We start from the raw sequence: 22,058 nt of genomic DNA on the forward strand, positions 1-22,058 counted from the left end.
TTTAGTCCTGCTGAGTTCATTCCAAAGTCACAGAACAAGGGCAGAGAAGATGCAGTTCTTCTGGGTCCATGTGCTGGTTCATCTGGTCCCACGGCTTAAGGGATTGTAAAGCTTTTCATCCTTTAAACTGATTGTTGCTGGATGAAATCTATCCCCAGTGACCAGCAAGTGAAAATTATTAGCATCAGTTGTGTGGTTGTTAGCAGGTGTAAAATGATTTGGTTGGTCTTAGTAAAATGTTCCAAATACCTTGTAGGGAAAAACTATTAAGCCGTGAATTGGCCAAAAACAAAGCACCATTATATGATTTGCAGAACCGGTTCTGACAGTTAGAACTACAGTTGTGCAAATAATAGATTTTTGGTTAAATGAAGGAAATTCCAAAACAAAAAGTCATCTCAACCCAAAACCCAAAATCTCTCATTTTGGAAATGTCAGAATGAAACATTTTCACTTTATCCAAGTTTTTCTTTTCTTTTCTTTCCTTCTTCTTTTCTTTTTAAGATGAACTGTTCAGTGAAACAGACAAGAATTTACAAAATGTTTCTGTGATGTGTAGCTGCATTTTTCTCCCTCTCCCATTTTTCACCCATCTCTATTAGGAATGAGCAAATTGGGAGGGCAATGTAGAAAGCTTTGCACTGCCTTTGCCCCATTCAAACCCAAATATACGATTTCAGCCTCTCACGAACCTGTCTTTAAAACATGTATTTCTATACTTTAATTGAAATCTGGCTATCCTCTGAGACAGGTTGCACTCTCAGCTACACAGGTTATAATACGATCCAATGAGACAGAAAGGTCTGATTTTAAGACCAATAGGGGCCATTATGGCCTGTATTATGCAAGTCAGACGAGGTGATCCAATCTAGCCTTCTGGCCTTAGAATCTAGGAATTAAAATCACTGAGTCAGAGCTCCTCCATAATGCAAGACAGAGAATTTCTCCCAGTGATTCTTGAATTGATCGCAGTAACTATTGCTAGTAAGAATATTTTCCATCAAAACATTTTTTTCCGTGGAAATGGCATTATCATGGATTGTGAATTTTCCCAGTAGAATCCCTATTTTTATAGAACATACTCAGGATTGTGTAGAAAGTGTGAAAAACTAAAATCATGTTTCTCTTTTTGGCAACTGAAAAGTGAAAAATATCCAGATTTCGGACTTCCCATTTTTATATGTTTTATTGGGGAGGGGGAAAATAACTTCCCAGCCAACTCTATTAATAGGTTGTAATTGAACTAGATCATAATGTTGAAGGCCCTACAACATGAATCCATGGTATGGCTTCCATTTTCTGGATATCCAAACCCCATTAATTTTGATGGGAATTGAGCATCCACCCTCCTTAGCTGGCTTGCAAGCCCTTGACCTAAATCTTCAGTCTCAGTTGGATGTATTTTTGCATTTATCAGAAAGGTAAATAAATGACTTTCATGCCTTGTTTTCCCTGATGCGGGTCCTTCATTCACTTCCTCTGCCACTGAAATACGCCAAGCCATTGGACAAGGGAAATCAGACCTCAGTGACAGAGTTCATCTTCATGGTATTCTCCCAGCTGGTGGAGCTGCAGGCGCTGCTCTTTGCGGTGGTTCTGTCCATGTACGTGGTGTCCCTGATGGGGAATGTTCTCATCATGGCCGTCATAAAAGCCAACCCGTCCCTCCACACGCCAATGTATTTTTTCCTCACCAACCTGTCCCTGCTGGAGATCTGCTACACAACATCCATTGTGCCTAAGATGCTGGTGAGCCTGGTGTCAGAAAACAGAAGGATCTCACTATGGGGTTGTGCCATGCAGATGTATTTTTTCACCCTCTTTGGCATCACTGAGTGCTGCCTCCTGGCTGCCATGGCCTATGACCGCTATGTGGCCATCTGCAACCCGCTGCCCTATGTCCTCGTCATGAGAAAGGGGGCCTGCGCCCAGCTGGCCATAGTCTCCTGGATGGTGGGCTTGAGCCAGACCAGCTATGTCTTCAGTCTGACGTACTGTGGGGCCAACAGGATCAACCACTTCTTCTGCGACATCCCACCCCTCCTGAAGCTGGCCTGCAGGGACACCTCCATGAACGTGTTGGCAATGTACCTGGTGGCTCTTCTTTTCATAACCTCCCCCTTCACACTCATCCTGGTCTCCTACCTCTTCATCATCACCTCCGTCCTGAGGATGCCATCAGCTGAGGGGAAGCTCAAGGCCTTCTCCACCTGTTTCTCCCACCTCATCATAATCTTGCTCTTCTATGGCTCTGACATCATCACCTACCTCAGGCCCAAGTCCAGCTACTCGATGGAAAGTGACAAGCTCCTGGCCCCCTTCTACACAGTGGTGACATCCATGCTGAACCCAATTGTCTACAGCCTGAGGAACAAAGAGGTCAAGGAGGCCCTGAGGAGGGCACTGGGTGGGATGATGTTCCCTCTGCGGGGAGGTTTCCCAAGGGCACAAATGATTTCCAGTGGCGTCTGGGGGGATGTAAGAGGGTGGGGCTGACTCAGTGGCTGATGAGCCAAACGCAGCTCCCAAAACCAGCAGGATTTCAGCCCCTGTGTCCAGGCGTGGGTTTATTTTCCAAAACCAGCACAGCCCACATTGCCACTGGTCCTGCCTGGCCCATCCTGCAGCCCCTACACACACAGCAGGTCTCTCCAGCCACGGCTCCCAGCTGATGGGTTTGGAGAGTCTTCTTCTAGGTCCTTTCTCCTGGGTGTGTCTCCCTAACTGAGCTGGCCTCTTGCCTATGGAGCAAGCAAACTGCAGGCTGTCATCTGATCCCTGGCCCAAGATACATCCTCTGGGAGGCTGATAATTAGTCACAGGTAGAGCTAAGCCCGCCTCCCTTCAATGGCCAGGCCCCCTTGTGACAGGCACCCAACCACCCTCTGTACTTTTGGAAATCTGCCCTGTAAATGTTTGAATGTCAACAAAACTCCAAACATCGTGAAGACTCTCTTCCATCAGGTGGGAAATAGAGTCATGGGCAACCATGACTTGTCATCCAATCTTGATTTTAAAATGGTCAGTGACGGAAAATTGACCACAACTTTTGGTAAATTGTTCCAATGGGTAATTACTCTCATTGTTAAAAATGTGTGCCATATTTCCTGTCTGAATTTGTCTAGCTTCAACTTCCAGCCTTTGGATCCTTTTAGACCTTTCCCTGCTAGATTGAAAAACCCAGTCTCAATGTTTAGTCCCCTATGTAGCTACTTATGGATGGCGATCTAGTCATACCTTAACACTCTCTTTGTTAAGCTAACCAGATTGTGCTCCTGGAGTGTATCACTAGAAGTCATATTTTCCAATCCTTAAATTATTCTGTGGCTCTTCTCTGAGCCCTCTCCAATTTACTAACAACCTTCTTGAATTGTGTGCACCAGAACTGGACACCGTATTCCAGCAGTGGTCGCACCAGTGCCAAATACAGACATAAAATTACTTCCCTGCCCCTATTCAAGATTCCTCTATTTATGCATCCCAGTATCACATCAGCCTTTTGGCCACAACATCACAGTGGGAGCACATGTTCCGCTGAACTGAATTATGTTTTATCATAGAGAAGTACAAAAGGCAATAAATAAATAAATAAATAATCCCAAATCCCACCATCCTCAGCAGTGGTTCAGGCCATAATTCTCCAACCCTGAATTGTGATCTTGTACTCTCTTATGACTATCTTAACATCTACTATCTTTCCCATGGACAAATAGCAAGCATATAGTCTCCAGGTGAGCTTTTCCAAGCTGTCTAGGAGATTTAGACGCATAATTACCTTTGGTTTTAATGGGAACAAGGTGATCAAATCCCTTAAGCAGCTTTGAAAACCTCAGCCTCTGTCTAAATGAGACTGTATTTTATATTAAAGGTTAACCATGAGAGAAGAACAAACAAAAACAAGAGCACAGTACATATGTCTCCTCATTAACTGTTTGCGTCGGAAGTGCGTGCAACATGGTAGCTGTCCCAAGCAGACTCCAAGCACTTTAGTCACCAATTTATCACAATGCTTGAACATGTGTTTAATTTTAAGCATGTGAGAATTCCCATTGAGTTCCATGGGACTAAGAATATGCTTAAAAACTAGATGCGCTAATGGTACCTTGCTGAATTGGGGCCTTAAAGAACAATACACAGACAAGGTCAGGAGTGCGGTGCGGTGGATTAGGACCTGGATTCCATCCAGCCTTAGGACCATCAACAAAGCAAAGCAAAGAGTTGATGACCTTTCTGGCTCAACAGTCTGTCAGTGATGTCCCCTTAGCACATTCCAATACTTTCTGGCGGTAGGCAACCTCTGTTATACACTTGGGCATTCGCCCAGCGTAGGCACTGGGTCCATGGATCCTGTCTTAAACGGATCCATGGATCCTGTCTTAATCCAGTCCTGGTTACAGAGCCATATACACGAGAGCTACTATGGGACTTTTTCCAGTCAGGGAGCAAGGGCCTTATCCTCAGCATGACAAGTGATGTACCACATTCTCCATTTCTTTAAGTCTTAGAATCCATGAAAGTGAGGTGACCAAATCCCATTAAAATTCAGTCAGAATCAGGCACTAATTCCCTCCAGATCTCTTGAAAATACCAGCTTCATGAAGATCAGATACCTTTCTGAACAACACACTCAAATTAAGCCATAATTTGCTGGGCTGGAGGCAAGAATCACTGGACGAAGTTCGTTACCCTGTGTTATCATAGAATCATAGAATATCAGGGTTGGAAGGGACCTCAGGAGGTCATCTAGTCCAACTCCCTGCTCAAAGCAGGACCAGTCCCCAACTAAATCATCCCAGCCATGGCTTTGTCAAGCCTAATCTTAAAAACCTCAAAGGAAGCAGATTCCACCACCTCCCTAGGTAATGCATTCCAGTGCTTCACCACCCTCCTAGTGAAAAAGTTTTTCCTAATATCCAATCTAAACCTCCCCCACCGCAACTTGAGACCATTACTCCTCATTCTGTCATCTGCTACCACTGAGAACAGTCTAGATCCATCCTCTTTGGAACCCTCTTTCAGGTAGTTGAAAGCAGCTATCAAATCCCACCTCATTCCTCTCTTCTGCAGACTAACCTCTTGTTTTTGGTTTTCACTGTGTGGCTAAGGCCCAGATCCACAAAGAGACTACAGCATTGCAATGTGTCTTAAGACCTAACTTTAAGGCACCTGGAAGCCAGTGGAATCAACAAATCCTGGGTCAGGCATCTAAGCTCTCTATGCAAGGAATGGGGAGAGAGGGACACCTAAGAATGGGATCCACAGAAGTCAACATGGTAGGTGGGGAGCTGCCTAAATTAGCCAAAGGCATATGCCAATGACAGGGATGTGTCTTAAAGCCAACCCTCTCAGGGAGTCCAGATCCTATATCTGGGCTGGAGGGAGACACCTAGCTCTGCTTAGAATTTTCTGCTGTGAACAGTCTCCTGGAGTTAGAGGCTGTCATAAATATAAAGGGAAGGGTAAACCACTTTAAAATCCCTCCTATCCAGAGGAAAAATCCTCTTACCTGTAAAGGGTTAAGAAGCTAAAGGTAACCTTGCTGGCACCTGACCAAAATGACCAATGAGGAGACAAGATGCTTTCAAAAGCTGGGAGGAGGGAGAAAAACAAAGGGTCTGTGTCTGTCTGTATGATGCTTTTGCCAGGGACAGAACAGGAATGGAGTCTTAGAATTTAGTAAGTAATCTAGCTAGGTATGTGTTAGATTATGATTTCTTTAAATGGCTGAGAAAATAGCTGTGCTGAATAGAATGAATATTCCTGTCTGTGTGTCTTTTTTGTAACTTAAGGTTTTGCCTAGAGGGATTCTCTATGTTTTGAATCTAATTACCCTGTAAGGTATCTACCATCCTGATTTTACAGAGGTGATTCCTTTACTTCTATTAAAAGTCTTCTTGTGAGAAAACTGAATGTTTTTTCATTGTTCTAAGATCCAAGGGTTTGGGTCTGTGGTCACCTATGCAAATTGGTGAGGACTTTTACCAAACCTTCCCCAGGAAGGGGGGTGCAAGGGCTGGGAGGATTTTGGGGGGAAAGACGTGTCCAAACCACGTTTCCCAGTAAACCCAGATAAAGTTTGGTGGTGGCAGTGGAAATCCAAGGGTAAAATAATTTTGTACCTTGGGGAAGTTTTAACCTAAGCTGGTAAAAGTAAGCTTAGGAGGTTTTCATGCAGGTCCCCACATCTGTACCCTAGAGTTCAGAGTGGGGAAGGAACCTTGACATGGTGGCAGAGCGGTGGGATTAACCTGAAATCCTTTTGAGATCAATTTGAGATTTTTTGAACCAGAAAAACAGATTTTAAAAAGGAAATATTTTTTTCCTTTGGGGCTGCTGGAAAGAAGGTCCAACTGAAAGCAGCTAGTTTTTTCTCTGCTTTGGGGACAGAGCAGAGACAAAAGGGAATTATCTTTGTGAATTGCAGTGTTTTTTTGCCTGGAGGCAGAGTAGTTAACCTCCTGCAGCGAAATTCACAAGTCTTCACAGACCTGAAGCTTTTTTTTTTTTTTTTTTGTTTTTTTTTTTTTGACGTAAAAGTAACTAGAGGGGTTTTCTGCCTATTTGCCTGGAGACAAAGGTGTTAGGGTTTGAGGGGGGGGGGTTGATTTTTTTTATTGTTGTTGTTGGGTGGGTTTTTTTGGGGGGGGGGGGTTCCGTAGGCTGACAATCACTATCAGAGAATATAGGTATCCTATTACAGCACAGCAAAATTTACAAGCCAAGTTTTGTTTGTTTTATTTCTAATCCTCGGGTGTAAAGTTAGTTAAAAACATAGAGGTAAAGATGACAGACACCAAGGCACTACACAAATTGGAGTTAGCCAAGCTGGAGGCAGTGAAAGAAGCAGAAAAACCTCTAGAAGCTGCTCACAGAAGAGCTACGGAGGCAAAGGACAAAGAAAGGGAGGCAGCGAAAGAGGCAGCACAACAGCCGAGCGGCTGCTCACAGGAGAGCTATGGAGGAACAGGAAAAAGAACTGGAGGCAAAGGAAAAAGAGAGGAAGCATGAACTGGAGATGGAGAAGGCAAGGGCTCAGCAGAATATACCAACAAACCCTAGCAATCCTTCTCCAGGTACCACTTCCCATCCCAGAAAGTTCCCCACCTACAAGGCAGGCGATGATACTGAGGCCTTCTTAGAAAACTTTGAAAGGGCCTGCCTTGGTTACAGCATCTCTACTGACCAATACATGGTAGAGCTGAGGCCGCAGCTCAGTGGACCCTTAGCGGAGGTGGCAGCTGAAATGCCTAAAGAACACATGAACAAGTATGAACTGTTTAAAACCAAGGTGAGAGTCAGAATGAGGCTGATACCCAAGCATTCCCGTTGGAGATTCAGAGCCCTAAGGTGGAAACCAGACATGTCATTTACCTCAAATGCCTACCACATTGTGAAACATTGGGATGCCTGGATATCAGGAGCAAGTGTTGAATCACCAGTAGATTTGCCCTTCCTAATGCAAATGGAACAGTTCTTAGAAGGTGTTCCTGAGGAAATAGAAAGATACATCCTAGATGGGAAACCCAAAACTGTAATCAAGGCGGGGGAGATTGGAGCCAAATGGGTGGAGGTGGCAGAGAAGAAAAAAACTGGTTGCAGTTGGAGCGGATACCAGACGGGACAACCTCAGACCACACCCTATTACTGGGGGCCGCCCAAGGCCCCACCTATCCCCCAAGGAACCCTCCAGCCACCTTATCGTCCTGCCACCCCGGTCTTCAGCAACCCACCTCGCCCCAGTAACCCGTCAGCTGGATGATGTTTTAAATGTAACGAGCCAGGGCATGTAAAGGCCAACTGCCCCAAGAACCCCAACAGATTACAGTTCATTGCACCGGAATCACACCAGAGGGCCTCAGGTCCAGATACCTCCCAGATACCCTGGAGCGGAGGGAAACTGTGAGTGTGGGTGGAAAGAAGGTCACCGCGTCCAGGGACACCAGAGCACAAGTGTCGGCTATCCATGCTTCCTTAGTGGACCCCAATTTAATCAACCCAGAGATCCAAGTGATGATTCAACCCTTCAAGTCCAACTCTTTCAATTTGCCTACAGCCAAGTTGCCTGTCCAATACCAGGGCTGGTCAGGAACCATGGACTTTTGCAGTCTATGATGATTATCCTATCCCCATGCTGTTGGGGGAAGACTTGGTCAATCTTGTGAAGTCAGCCCAGAGAGTGGGAATGGTCACCCACAGCCAGACTAAACCAGCTGTCACGCCTAGCGCTGTTCTGGAAACTTCTACCAGGACCCGGTCAGAGGTAATGGACCCGGACCCCGGCCCAATGTCTGCAACAGCAGTAGTGGATCAAGTCCCAGAGACCCAGACAGAGCCAGTCCCAGAACCGGAACCGGCGGAACTACCAGCACCAGACCCATTGCCAGCACTGAATCCAGTACTTGCAACCCCAACACCAGAGGCCCCCACCGAACCTGAACCAACAGTAGCCCATAACCCTACACAAGAGGCTCAGCCGGAGCCTGAACCCCAACATAGCGTCACAGCGGAGAGCGGTTCACAGTCAACGGAAACAGCCCCATCCCCTACATCGCTTCCAGAGGGACCAAGCATACGTCCACAATCCAATGAGGAACTGATGTCTCCAGCATCAAGGGAACAGTTCCAGACTGAACAGGAAGCAGATGAAAGCCTCCAGAGAGTTTGGACGGTGGAATGGAGCAACCCACCACCTCTCAGCTCTTCTAATCGATCCAGGTTTGTTGTAGAAAGAGGACTTTTATACAAGGAAACTCTTTCTGGTGGACACCAGGAAGACTGGCATCCTCAGAGACAGTTGGTAATTCCAACTAAGTACCGGGCCAAGCTCTTGAGCTTAGCCCACGATCATCGTAGTGGCCATGCTGGGGTGAACAGGACCAAAGACCATTTGGGGGAGTCATTCCAGTGGGAGGGAATGGGCAAGGATGTTTCTACCTATGTCCGGTCTTGTGAAGTATGCCAAAGAGTGGGAAATCCCCAAGACCAGTTCAAAGCCCCTCTCCAGCCACTCCCCATCATTGAAGTTCCATTTCAGCAAGTAGCTGTGGATATTCTGGGTCCTCTTCCAAAAAAGACACCCAGAGGAAAGCAGTACATACTGACTTTCATGGATTTTGCCACCTGATGGCCGGAAGCAGTAGCTCTAAGCAACACCAGGGCTAAAAGTGTGTGCCAGGCACTAGCAGACATTTTTGCCAGGATAGGTTGGCCCTCTGACATCCTCACAGATGCAGGGACTACTTTCCTGGCAGGAACTATGGAAAACCTTTGGGAAGTTCATGGGGTTAATCACGTGGTTGCCACTCCTTACCACCATCAAACAAATGGCATGGTGGAGAAGTTTAATGGAACTTTGGGGGCCATGATACGTAAATTCGTAAATGAGCACTCCAGTGATTGGGACCTAGTGTTGCAGCAGTTGCTTTTTACCTACACAGCTGTACCACATCCCAGTTTAGGTTTTCCCCATTTGAACTTGTATATGGCCGTGAGGTTAAGGAGCCATTACAGTTGCTGAAGCAGCAATGGGAGGGATTTACACCTTCTCCAGGAACTAGCATTCTGGACTTTGTAACCAACCTACAAAACACGCTCCGAACCTCTTTAGCCCTTGCTAAAGAAAACTTACAGGATGCTCAAAAAGAGCAAAAAGCCTGGTGTGATAAACATGCCAGAGATCATTCCTTCAAAGTAGGGAACCAGGTCATGGTCTTAAAGGCACTCCAGACCCATAAAATGGAAGCGTTTCCACCTGCAAACCGACCATGCTGCGCTACGGTGGCTTCATACCGCCACGGAAAATAACAAAAAACTTATTCGGTGGAGTTTAGCTCTCCAAGATTTTGATTTCAACATTCAACACGTCTCAGGAGCTTCTAAGAAAGTGGCTGATGCACTCTCTTGTGAAAGTTTCCCAGAATCAACTGTTGAAAATCATCCTGGCCAGAGGAAAAATCCTTTCACCTGTAAAGAGTTAAGAAGCTAGGATAACCTCGCTGGCACCTGACCAAAATGACCAATGAGGAGACAAGATACTTTCAATAGCTGGGAGGAGGGAGAAACACAAAGGGTCTGGGTCTGTCTGTGTGATGCTTTTGCCGGGGACAGAACAGGAATGGAGTCTTAGAATTTAGTAAGTAATCTAGCTAGGTATGTGTTAGATTACGATTTCTTTAAATGGCTGAGAAAATAAGATGTGCTGAATAGAGCGGATATTCCTGTCTGTGTGTCTTTTTGTAACTGAAGGTTTTGCCTAGAGGGATTCTCTATGTTTTGAATCTAATTACCCTGTAAGGTATTTACCATCCGGATTTTACAGAGGTGATTCTTTTTACTTCTATTAAAATCCTTCTTTTCAGAAACTGAATGTTTTTTTCATTGTTTGTAAGATCCAAGGGTTTGGGTCTGTGGTCACCTATGCAAATTGGTGAGGATTTTTACCAAACCTTCCCCAGGAAGTGGGGTGCAAGAGTTGGGAGGATTTTCGGGGAAAAATGTTTTCAAACAATGCTTTCCTAATAAAAATAAACCCAGATAAACGTTTGGTGGTGGCAGTGGAAGTGGAAGGGCAAAGGGTAAAATAGTTTGTACCTTGGGGAAGTTTTAACCTAAGCTGGTAAAGTAAGCTTAGGAGATTTTCATGCAGGTCCCCACATCTGTACCCTAGAGTTCAGAGTGGGGAAGGAACCTTGACAGCATGGCAACAGGTTTGGTGATAAACAAGTGTCAGAACCATGGTGGACTCTGCAGTGTAGACACAGGCTTTTCCCCTGCTCATCTGGCCTCTCTCCCTTCTTTGCTGCTGGGGCCTCCAGAGGTTATTTGTCAGTGTTTCCTCCAGCTTCTCCTCCCCTGCAGACTGTGATCAAGGGCTGAAATGGAGCCCAACTGGGCAGAGAGCCAGGGGTATACAGTCAGTAAACAAAGCCAGTGACAAGAATTCCTCAGAACTGGGAGTAAAAGGAAATAACCTGCCAGGTGGGCTGGGGAGTGGAAAATTGACAGGGTGTGTTGGCCAAGGTGTGGGCTTTAAACAGCTCTGCCGGTGCCACTCACTCCTAGCTCGCCCAGTCCTGAGCTTTCCCCATCCCCAGCTCTGACACTGCCCTGACCCTCCTGAACCTCTGCCCCCTGCTAGCCCAGCCCTTGGTTCTCCCCCTGCCCCCATCTCTGCTGGTAGCCATCAAGTCTGACACTCAGCCTCTTGTTTTCTGGGTCTCCCCTGTCCCCACTTGTTGGACAGTGAGAGGATCTTTTTAGCACCTGTGACTGGCTGAGCCCACATATTCCATCTACATTAACATGCCCCTGTGCATGGCAACAGGTTTGGTGATAAACAAGTGTCAGAACCATGGTGGACTCTGCAGTGTAGACGTACCCTGTGTGATGCTGCATTAACCACCCCACATCTCTGTGCCTAGTGTGATAGAGCATGGCCAGAGGGCAGCAGGAGAGTGTTTTTTTTTTGAAGCAAAAATGGTATTTTTATTTGAATAACACACTTACAAAACAAAAACAACTGCATATGCAATGTGTAACACAGCAACCAGTCACAATTTTTTTCTCATTAGCTTCAGGGGAGGTAAGTGTTCAAGCTTGCCTGGGCCCAGGGTGGGGGGCTTCCTCGACTCTTGTGGTCTTGCACCCTTCCGAGTTACCTCGTGGCCCAGAGCGAGGGGGCTTCATTGACTCTCAAGGTCTGCCACCCCCTCGAGTTACCTGGCGCCACGCCCAGTGTCACCAACAATTCCCTCCTTTGAAAGCACCCAACAAGAAGGGCAGGCTGTGGCGTGGCCAATCCGGGAGCGGGCCATGTGCACCCACGTGTGAAAGGACCCCTCCAAGGTGGTGGTCTCCGCAGCAGCAATGGCTCGGGCTGGGGTCCCTTACTCTCTCCCCCAGTCAAAGGGTCAAACAAAGGGAACCGGACAGGGACACCGAGCAGAGAACCTCGGACAGTGCCCGCCACTCCTCAAAAGCATCAAGGGAATTGGTGGACGCCACCCAGAGGAACTCCACCCGGATATGTGAACGGACCGAGGATCGGAAAACGGCCCCACAGTCACAGGAAATTCCATCGGCCAACCTCCTCTCTCTGGTTTTATAGATGGCCATTTTAGCCAGGGCTAGGAGGAGGTTAACTAGGAGATCCCACGACTTTGTGAGGCCACGGATGGAGAGTGCATAAATAAAAAGGGGAAAAATGCAACCAAAAACGTAATAAAAGATTTGTGAGGAGCCAGAACAGGGGCTGCAGCCTGGCGCACTCCAAATCTACGTGCGCCAGGCTTTCCCTCACACCACAAAAAGGACAAGTATCTGGGATGGGGGTGAACCACGCCAAGTGCATGCCCATGCTCACAGCTCCGTGAATGATCCACCAACTGATGTCCCTGACAGGCCTCGGAACCAAGGCGGAAAATAGGCTGGCCCACTGGGGCTCTTTACCCTCCAAAGGTGGCAGAAGGTCTCGCCACTTTGTGTCGGGGCGGGACACTAGGGTGAGGGCGTGAAGGGTGTGGAGCACGAGCGTGTATAGATGTTTCCTTGGCACGGTTTGGAAACATACCGGCTGCAGTTCATGCAGCCGGCTTGCAGTAAAGGGGTTAGGGGGTCAATTGGGTCCACGGGGCAGGGGTCCAATGAAAAGGTCCGGCAGGCCTGGGGTAGAGGGTGGGCGGGGCATGCCCTTGAGCAGGACCCAGGCAAGGTAAGCTCGAGCAGCGGGCGGCAAAGCGGCCTTCACCTCCTGAAGTACGCGCCGGGGGGTACGAGGTCTGGACAGCCCCATGCGCCGAGCGAGCGTCAGGGGATCCAGCCAGTCTCCCTGGTCGTAGTCCAGGAGGTCTCCGACTCTCGTGACTTCTGCCAGGATCAAGCTCTGGTGCACCGAGCGGGACTCCGCCACCTGCACACGGAGCTGGGGGTTGTGTAGCAGGGGCTGCGCGAGGAGATCTGCCCCCTCGGTGGCCGCCATGGACCTGGTCATTAAAAACAGTTCCCACGTCCGGAGATGGTCCTGGTAGAAGACCGGCAGCCCGGAGAGGTGTCGCGGAAGACCTCCCGGACGGGGATAAAACAGCTGCTGGTCATATTGGAGCCCTCGGATGCGGCGCAGGATGGCGTGCGCCAGTATGCCCCACGCCGAACTGCCTGCACCATAGAGGAGCCTCTGTAGGGCCTGGAGCTGGAAGATGTGGAACTGAGTGTGCAGACACTTCAGGCCCTGCCCTCCTTCCTTCAGGGGTAGATGAGGAACCCCTACAGGGGCCCAGTGCATTTCTGACCAAAAGAACCCCAGAATCGATGTCCGGAGGTTGGTCAGGAAACCTGGGGCCGGGACCAGGGTGTAGAGCCAGTACCCGAGCATGGACAGGACTAGATGATTAAGCACCAGCGCTCTCCCTCGGAGGGAGAGACATCAGAGTAGTCCTGTCCATTTCCGGAGCCGCTCTATCACCCCGCCCTCTAAATTTTCCCAGTTCTCCGGCGGAGAGGGATGCGTGGCAGAAAGGTAAACGCCGAGGTAGAGCAGCGGACCCGCGCTCCACCAGATGGTCTGAAGCGCGGGTGGGAGGGAGCTCATCTGCCGCCAGTCCCCCACCGCCAAGCCAGAGCTCTTGACCCAGTTGACCCGGGTGGAGGAGTCTGCCGAATAGATGGCCTGGCAAGCCTCCACCAGCGTCAAGTCACCTGGGTCCTGGACCATGAGGAGCACGTCATCAGCGTATGCCGACAGGACCAGCCGCAGCTCCGGCTCCCGCAGCACCAACCCTGTCAACCTCCTTCGGAGGAGACAGAGGAAGGGCTTGATCGCCAGAGCATACAGCTGGTGCGAGAGGGGGCACCCCTGCCATACTCCTCGCCCGAAGCTGACCGGTTCGGTCAGGGTCCAGTTGAGCTTAACCAGACTGCGGAAGCGTACAGCACCCGAGAAAACCCACAAACTAGGGTCCAAAGCCAAACGCCTGCAGAGTGCCCAGGAGGTACCCGTGGTCCACCCTATTGAACGCCTTCTCCTGATCTAGGGACAGGAGGGCGAACGACAGACCGTCTCTACACCCGAGTTCCAAAAGATCTCGAACCAGAAATAGGTTATCAAAGATACTGCGGTCCGGGATGGTGTAGGTCTGGTCTGGGTGGATCACGTCCGCCAGCACAGACCCTAGCCGCAGCGAGATTGCTTTCACTACAATTTTGTAGTCCATGCTGAGGAGCGAGACGGGACACCAATTTCGTAAATCGCGGAGGTCCCCCTTCTTCGGCAATAAGGCGAGCACAGCTCGCCTGCACGAAAGAGGGAGGACCCCGCTCTGCAGAGACTCGGCACAGACGGTGACTAGGTCTGGGCCGAGGACGTCCCAGTAGAACTACACGCAGTAGAACTCCACGGTCAGCCCGTCCATGCCTGGAGACTTATTAGTGGGCATACGACGGAGGGCTTCCGAGAACTCGGCCAGAGTGAGAGGCAACTCTAGCTGGTCTTGGTCACTCTCTCTGACCGTAGGGAGCTCCTCCCAAAGCACTCTGCAAGTGCTAGGGTCGGTCAGATCCGGGGAGAAAAGACTTGCATAGAAGGCTTGGGCCCTCCCGCACATCTCCACCGGTTCCGTGAGGGGGGTGCCTTCTTCTGCCAGGAGGCAGGTGACGTGTTTCTTGGCCCCCCTCTTTTTCTCCAGGGCATAGAGGAAGCGGGAGCCGCGATCCATCTCCTGAAGGAGGTGGATGCGGGATCGAACAAAGGCACCTCGGGCCCGATGGACCTCGAGGGCCTGGAGCTCCTCCTGCTTCTCCCGGCACGCTCCGCAGAGGAGAGGGTCCTCGGGGCTGGCGGCCAGATGCCTCTCCATCTCTAAGACCTCCCATTCCAACTGCTCTATCTCCGCATTTCTCCGCCGGCTGGTGCCCCAGGTGTAGTCACGGCAGAAAAGCTGGGCCCGCACCTTCCCCAGGTCCCACCATCGCCGCGCCGAGGGAAAGGCACGCCATTGCCCTAGCCAGGCCAGTCAGAATTTCTGGAATGACGTCATGAAGCCCACATCCTCCAACAAGCTGTTGTTAAAATGCCAATAGGCCGGCCCCGGCCTCTCCGCACAGAGGGAGGCTGTCATGGTGGCTAGGTGATGGTCAGAAAATGGGGCCAGCTCAATGCTGGAGGAGTGGGCTTGTGAGAGATGGAAGTGTGATAAATAAATGCGGTCCAACCGGGAGTGGCTCGACCAATGGGCCTCCACCCGGACAAAGGTGGATGTGGAAGTGTCATCCGGGTGGTGGTCACGCCAGATGTCCACTAGGGAGTGATGTTCGACTATCTCCTGGAGGGTGTCCACGGCGGCCGGGCTCTGCTTGATCCCCGAGTGGTCCCGCTCCTTGAAGGTGGTATTAAAATCCCCTCCCAGGACCAGGCACTCGTGAGAATCTAAGGTGCCAAGGAAGGCGGACGCCTGCTGATAGAATTGCAGCCGCTCTGGGCCCGATGTCGGGGCACAGACATTAACGAGGTTAACCACGAGCCCCTCCATACAGACCCGGAGATGCAGCAGGCGACTCGGCACGGCCTCAGCGACCCCTAGCACCTCAGGCCGCAGGTCGGGGGAGAACAGGGTCGCCACTCCAGCCTATTGAACCGTGGAATGGCTAAAGTAGACCCTATCCCCCCACCCCAGCCGCCAACTGTCTTCGGTGGTCGGATCCGTATGGGTCTCCTGCAGGAAAACCACAGAGTACCCTCCCTCCTGAAGGAAGGAGAGCACCTAGGACCCGCGGAAAGCCATCCTACAGCCCTGGGTGTTCAACGTTGCGATGGTGAGAGGTGTCATGGGAAGGGCCGGGGAGATCCTCACTGGCAGGGACGTTCGCATCCCACAGCGGGCCGTGCAACAGTCCTTGACCCATTCCGTAGGTGAGTAATTGTTCATGGAAGACGTGGACCCGCCAGTAGGCCGCGGCATCCCGCTTCCCCGTCCCTTTAACTTCCCCCATGAGGGCCCTTGTGGCCCGGAGGATTTGAGAAAAGTCCCCCCATCGCTGGAGAGCAAGCTGTACCTTGTTGCGGGAGCCACGGACATCCTCTAAAAACTTCCGCAGCTCTCCTCACAGCTCTTGGGGGGGTGGGGTTACGGTTTTCCGGTTGTTCCCTGGCGGGGCTCTTGGTGCAGCCCCGTGGCCCACTAAAATGGGCAAGCAGGGTGCGGACCCCCGATGGGGTGCCTGATGGGCTGGAGCTTCTAGGCCCGCCTCAAGACCTGGGGCGATTGGGGGTGGTGGAGGGAAAATAGCAGCCCCTACTGGGTCGGGGTGGGAGAACACAAAGGCCGCTCCCTGGGGGTCATCAGTTGGAAAAGGGATGGAGACAACCACGGGGGCAGTGATAACATTGCAGGAGGTAAACTGGATAGGGATAGAGGCAGGAGCAGGGGCAGAGGCAAGGTTCTGGGTTTTGGGAGGCAAGCAGCTGGATGGTGGTGCCTCCCGATCAGGCTCGAGGGTTAAGCGGGTGAGGAGGGAGCTCTCAGTGATACCAGGCGTGGGCTCTATGGTGGATTTAGCGGCCACAGCATCAGGAGGTGGATTCTCTTCTGTAGGACCCCTGCCCGGGAAGGAATTTGATTGCTCCGCACCAACCGGGGTGTGACCCTGGTGACTCGTGTCCCGGCCGCGTGGCGCCGGCTGTCACCTGAGCAGGGTCAGTGGTTGTCAGCGGGGTGCCATCAGTGGCCGGGTCGATGGAGGAGTCCAGGGGCTCCTCGGAGGTGGGAGCAGAAGCAGCAGTTAGGGGGAGGGAGCATGGGGAAAAGAGGGGTGGAGTGAGGTCGCCCAGATCGAGGTTTGCTGGCAAAAGATTGTCCTCTCCCTGGGCGACCAGGGTCAGATCTAGGGCCTCGATCTCCTCGAACATGGAGGAGAGGACACTTTCCGCCGCCCCGGGGTTCTTCCCGCTGGCACCCGCCACAACGGTTGCCTAGAGGTTAACAGGGGCTTCGGATAGTGTCAGGACAGAAGGGGCTTCCTCGAGGGTCTCGGAGGGGAGGGTCTCCCGTGGAGGGGAGACACTACCTTCCGGTGCTGCCACGTCTTTCCCGGCTGACACTGGTGGATGGGACACACTCTTGGGCAAAGCAGAAAGCTCGGCATCAGTGCCCCCCTTTCTGGTCTTCCGGGGGGCCTCCGCTTCGGTTAGATGAGGTGGAGCTTGAGCCTTCTGCTTGCCTCGCTTCCCCTGGACTAGGGCCCGACCCTCCATGGCATCATCTGGGGGCTGGTTAGCAGGGGTCGTGTCAGGGGGTAAAGGCGATGGCTCAGGGACTTGGTGGGGAACGGTGGGACAGCATAAGGGAGGGAGGATTCTCTTTCCTATGCCTGGTGGTATCTCTGCCACACCCTCCTCCATAGGGCCAGATTGTCAGCAGCGAGGGCGGGGCTCTCCCACTCGTCTGGGCATTGTAGGGGAGGTGCCCCTTGGGCCTGAGCGGGAGTAGTGGTGATCCGAAGAGGATGGGGGGGCGGGTTCAGGTACCGGGCAGCCAGGGACGATGGCAATGATGGGGCCGATGTCCTGCCGGGTCTCGGGAATCCCAGGTGCCCCTCCTTGCCGGGCTAAGGGGCAGTCCCTTCGGACATGCCCCGACGCCCAGCAGAGGTAGCACCGGGCTTCCCCCGCGGAGAAGTACACCCGGTAACGGGCCCCGTGGTGGGGGACTAGGAAGGACCCCTCAAGTGCCTCTCCATCACGTGCTGCCAACAGCAGTAGAAGCTGCACTTGCCGGCGGAAGGAAAAGATGTGACGGAGGGTGGGGTCCTTGCAGCCCCATGGGAGAGGGCTGATAACAGAAACAGGTTTCCCCAGGGTGGAAAGGGCGGGTAACAGGGCAGCACTGGGGATAAAAGGAGGGACAGAGGTCAGGACCAGGTGGACGCCCAGGTCCTCTAGCAGCTCTAGGGGTACAAACCGTGGTCGGTGGCGGGGCCGCAGCAGTGGGGGTGGCCCCTGCCATGGAGGGCCTGGTGGTTTTAGCGGGGCCCTTCCCCTTCTTCTTGCCCTGGCCTTTCCCACCGGCTGGGGGGGCTCCCCTAGAGTCTGGGGCGGTGATGGGCATGGCAGCGGCGGAGGTCACCCCGGTGCCCTCCATTGCCAATGCCCCAGCGTGGGTGGTGGCAGGTGGTTAACAGGAGATGGGGTCAGGTAAAAAGGGACAAGCTGTGGGGTTGACAATTTGCGGGAGGGGGCACATGAACCACCGTACGCTTGTACAGAGAGTCCTGTTTGGTTGGCTGGTGCTTCTGGCCCACACGGTGGAATCAAGGCAAGCAGCTGAGTCCAGAGGCAGATGTTAAACAGCCAGCAAAGACGGTGGAGGGGGGCAGCGGTGAAGATAGTAGTGTGGGGGTTGGGAGGACACAGATGGATTGGGGGGCAGCTCCGTGCCACACCCCCTGTGTCCCTACAAACACAGTCAGGACACAGTCAAGGCTTCCCCCCACACAAGAGCACAGTTCGAAAGTTACTCAGTCTAAGGCCCCCTCCACGGTGATTTGTAGATTCCCCGGGCGGTTTTCCTCCGGTGGATGGCTTTTTCCCTTTCTTTTCCGGGCTTTCTTTCCAGCTGTAGCATTCCAGGGATGCCGGAGCAGATGATAAAAGTCTCTCTCAGCCGGATTCGGGTCCACAAACAAACAGCAAGCGGCTGGGTCTGGGGGCTGGGTCCCTCCACTTCTCCCCTCTGGGGAGCAGGTCAGCAGGACCCTCTTTCTCAGGGGGCCTCAGCTGGAGCGGCAGAAGCGTCCGAGGGCAGGGGGGACCAACAGCCAGCTGGCAGCTGACCAGCACTTAAGCAGCAGCAGAAAAACAAAAAAGAAAAAGGGGGAAGAAGGGGCAAGAGCATCTGTCCCAGTCGGGGGCGGGGGGGAAGCTGCAAGCAGGGGCAAAAAGCAAGGAAAGCCCAGGCCAGAGGGCAGCAGGAGAGGGTTAGAAGGGAACCTTGTTCCCTGTAGAGGGAAGAAAGTTTGCTATCGATTAATTAAAGCACCTGAATCCAGTCACCTGATAAAAAACCCTGCTTCAATCAGACTAGAGGAGGAGTTGAAGCAGAGTGGATTGGTGCTGGAGCAGAGAGCAGTTTGGAGGGAAGCAGAGAAGTGCTGTGGTGGGCTAAGAAGACCAAGACCCTAAGTAAAGGGACACCTGGTTTGTGCTGAGGGAGGGTAGGAAGCCCCACAAGCTGAAGGGCAGGAGAGAGAAGTAGCCCAGGGGAAGGAACCGCTAGTTCAAGTGGTTTACCGCTATCCCTAGGGCCCCTGGGCTGGGACCTGGAGTAGAGGATGGGCCCGGGTCCCTCCCTCCCCACTCCCCTCCTCTAGGACACTAGTGGGGCAGTTAATACCCCAGTTCAGGGGCAAGAAACAGTGCCCTGAACCCCCCTACCCCCCAAGAAGAGAAAGCTCGAGACCCATCATAGCACTGCTGGCAATTTGCCGGACTAGGTTGAACCTCTTCATAAAAGGATTAAAAACACACTCTTTGTTGCTGTAGGGCCCGAGGCACAGCCAGGGTAAAGACCCCAGTGGATTTCATTGGGTTGCAAGGCAGTCAGTGAAGCCTAAAGGAGAGGGACCTGGGCCAGGATCAGGCCTTCACCTGTCCCACCGACTGCTGCACACACAAGGAAATGCCTTTTCCAGGGGATCCCTCGGTGTGAGGGGGCCGCTCTGCAGGGCTGACAGGAACGGACATTGAGCTGATCATGGTCTGGGGCTGTGCCGCTGTGTTTGCCCAGGGGTGGCTTCCAGCTCTGAGCTCCTCCTAAGGGGACGAGATGAAGAGCCTTTTTTGGAGACGGAAATGCTGAGGAAGCTGTAGAGCACCCCGGGGAGACCTGTCCCTGCTCAGATATTAAGGCTTTTTTGAGGGGAATGGATCACTCCAGAGGAGCCCAGGTAAGCTCCTCAGCCCAGCCCCTCACCCCTGGCTCTGGCCTATCAGACAGGGGTGCTGGGCTCAGGGCTTGGTTTGTAAACCAGGACTCATGACTTTGATTCCCACTGGGCTATGGGGTTCAGCGCTCAAGAGGTTCGCCTGTCCGCCCGGATTGGCTGGGGACACTCAATGACCATAGACTGGAGGGTGAAACCTTCTCATCTGAATCAGGCAGTTCTCACTGAGCCCAACTGACCTGCAGAGCATATCAGCATGGACATCTCCCTGCAACTCGCACAGCGAAAGGTGTGTGTCCCCACATACCATGTAGTGAATGGAAACAGTTCTCAGAGTCAGACATTAGGGTGCCGAAGTGGAACTGTGTGTGGGGACGGGGGAGCCCTGGGTAACAGGGGTTTGAGGGTCAGGACAGAGGTCTATCTGCAGAGTTGTTCAGGGGAGAGAATCAAAGGCTGGGCTAGCAAGAGAATTGGGGGCCATGAGTGAGGGGCACCAGCAGAGCTGGGAGATCCCAGGGCTGGGATAGCAGGGCAAGTGGGATTGGATTGAGTGGCACCAGCAGGGCTGTTTGAAGCCCACACCTGGGCCAACACACCTGTTGTTTCTTTACTCTGCAGACCATCTGGCAGGTTATTTCCATTTACTCCCAGTTCTTAGGAACTTCTCATGACTGGCTTTGTTTGCCGAACGTCCCCTCCCATATCTCACTGGCCACCTGCTCAGCCCAGCTCCAGCGCTGAAACTTGCAGAGCCCGGGGGGTGTTTTTTCACACCTCTGAGCAAGAAAGTTGCAACACTGTAAGGTGCTAGTGTACACATGCCCTTCGGAAGGAAAGATCAAAAGCACAACTGCAAAATGGGATAGAACTAGCGAGGTGGTGGCATAGCTGAAAAGGATCTGGGGTTATTGTGGATCACAAATCGAATGAGTCAGTAAAGTGTTGCAGCCATGAGAAAGGCTAATATCTTCTGGGGTGCATTACTAGGAGTGTTTGATATAAGACATGGGAGGTCGTTGTCCTGAGGTCCCTTCCAACCTGATATTCTATGATTCTACCTGGTTGACCCAGCTTAGCCCTTTCCAGCTCTAAGCGCTTCAGCTCTGTCTCCACCTCTAAGTGGTTCACCTCCATTTCTGCCTCCAAGTGCTTTGGCTCTCTCCTCTCCTTCCCTCCACCTCCAAGCGCTTCTCTTCTGCTTCCAAGTGCTTTGCCTCTGCTTCTGACTCCAAGCATTTCACCCCCACTTCCGCCTCCCAACGCTTCATCTCTAGGAAGAAATTCCTTTCTTCCTGTCAAGGTTCCTTCCCCACTCTGAACTCTAGGGTACAGATGTGGGGACCTGCATGAAAATCTCCTAAGCTTACTTTTACCAGCTTAAGTTAAAAGTTCCCCAAGGTACAAACTATTTTACCCTTTGCCCTTCCACTTCCACCAAACATTTATCTGGGTTTATTTTTATTAGGAAAGCGTTGTATGGAAACGTATTTCCCCCCAAAATCCTCCCAACCCTTGCACCCCAATTTCTTGGGAAGGTTTGATAAAAATCCTCACCAATTTGCATAGGTGACCACAGACCCAACCCCTTGGATCTTAAGAACAATGAAAAAGCATTCAGTTTCTGAGAAGAAGGATTTTAATAGAAGTAAAAAGAATCACCTCTGTAAAATCAGGATGGTAAATAGGGTAGGGTAAACAGGGTAATTAGATTCAAAACATAAAGAATCCCTCTAGGCCAAATCTTAAGTTACAAAAAGACACACAGACAGGAATAGTCATTCTATTCAGCACAACTTATTTTCTCAGCCATTTAAAGAAATCAATCAAATGCATATCTAGCTAGATTACTTACTAAGTTCTAAGACTCCATTCCTGTTCTGTCCCTGGCAAAAGCATCACACAGACAGACCCTTTGTTTTTCTCCCTCCTCCCAGCTTTTGAAAGTATCTTGTCTCCTCATTGGTCATTTTGGTCAGGTGCCAGCGAGGTTATCCTATCTTCTTAACCTTTTACAGGTGAGAGGATTTTTCCTCTGGCCAGGAGGGATTTTAAAGGTGTTTACCCTTCCCTTTATATTTATGACACTTCCGTAGTTAGAACTCTGTCTGGGTTAAGGGCATCCCTCC

At 51.4% G+C, this 22,058-nt stretch overlaps 1 protein-coding gene across 1 annotated transcript; it reads left to right on the forward strand.

The window, feature by feature from the left end:
- Window positions 1-1,455: 1,455 nt before the first annotated feature.
- On the forward strand, window positions 1,456-2,496 carry LOC311529444 (olfactory receptor 10A4-like; the record flags this gene model as incomplete). Its single annotated transcript, XM_084645418.1, has 1 exon — window positions 1,456-2,496. The coding sequence occupies one exon, from the start codon at window positions 1,456-1,458 to the stop codon at window positions 2,494-2,496; it is 1,041 nt and encodes a 346-aa protein (XP_084501544.1).
- Window positions 2,497-22,058: the final 19,562 nt, after the last annotated feature.

Source organism: Lepidochelys olivacea (genome assembly GCF_965140295.1).
Source record: "Lepidochelys olivacea isolate rLepOli2 genome assembly, chromosome: 13".
Classification (NCBI taxonomy): domain Eukaryota; kingdom Metazoa; phylum Chordata; order Testudines; family Cheloniidae; genus Lepidochelys; species Lepidochelys olivacea.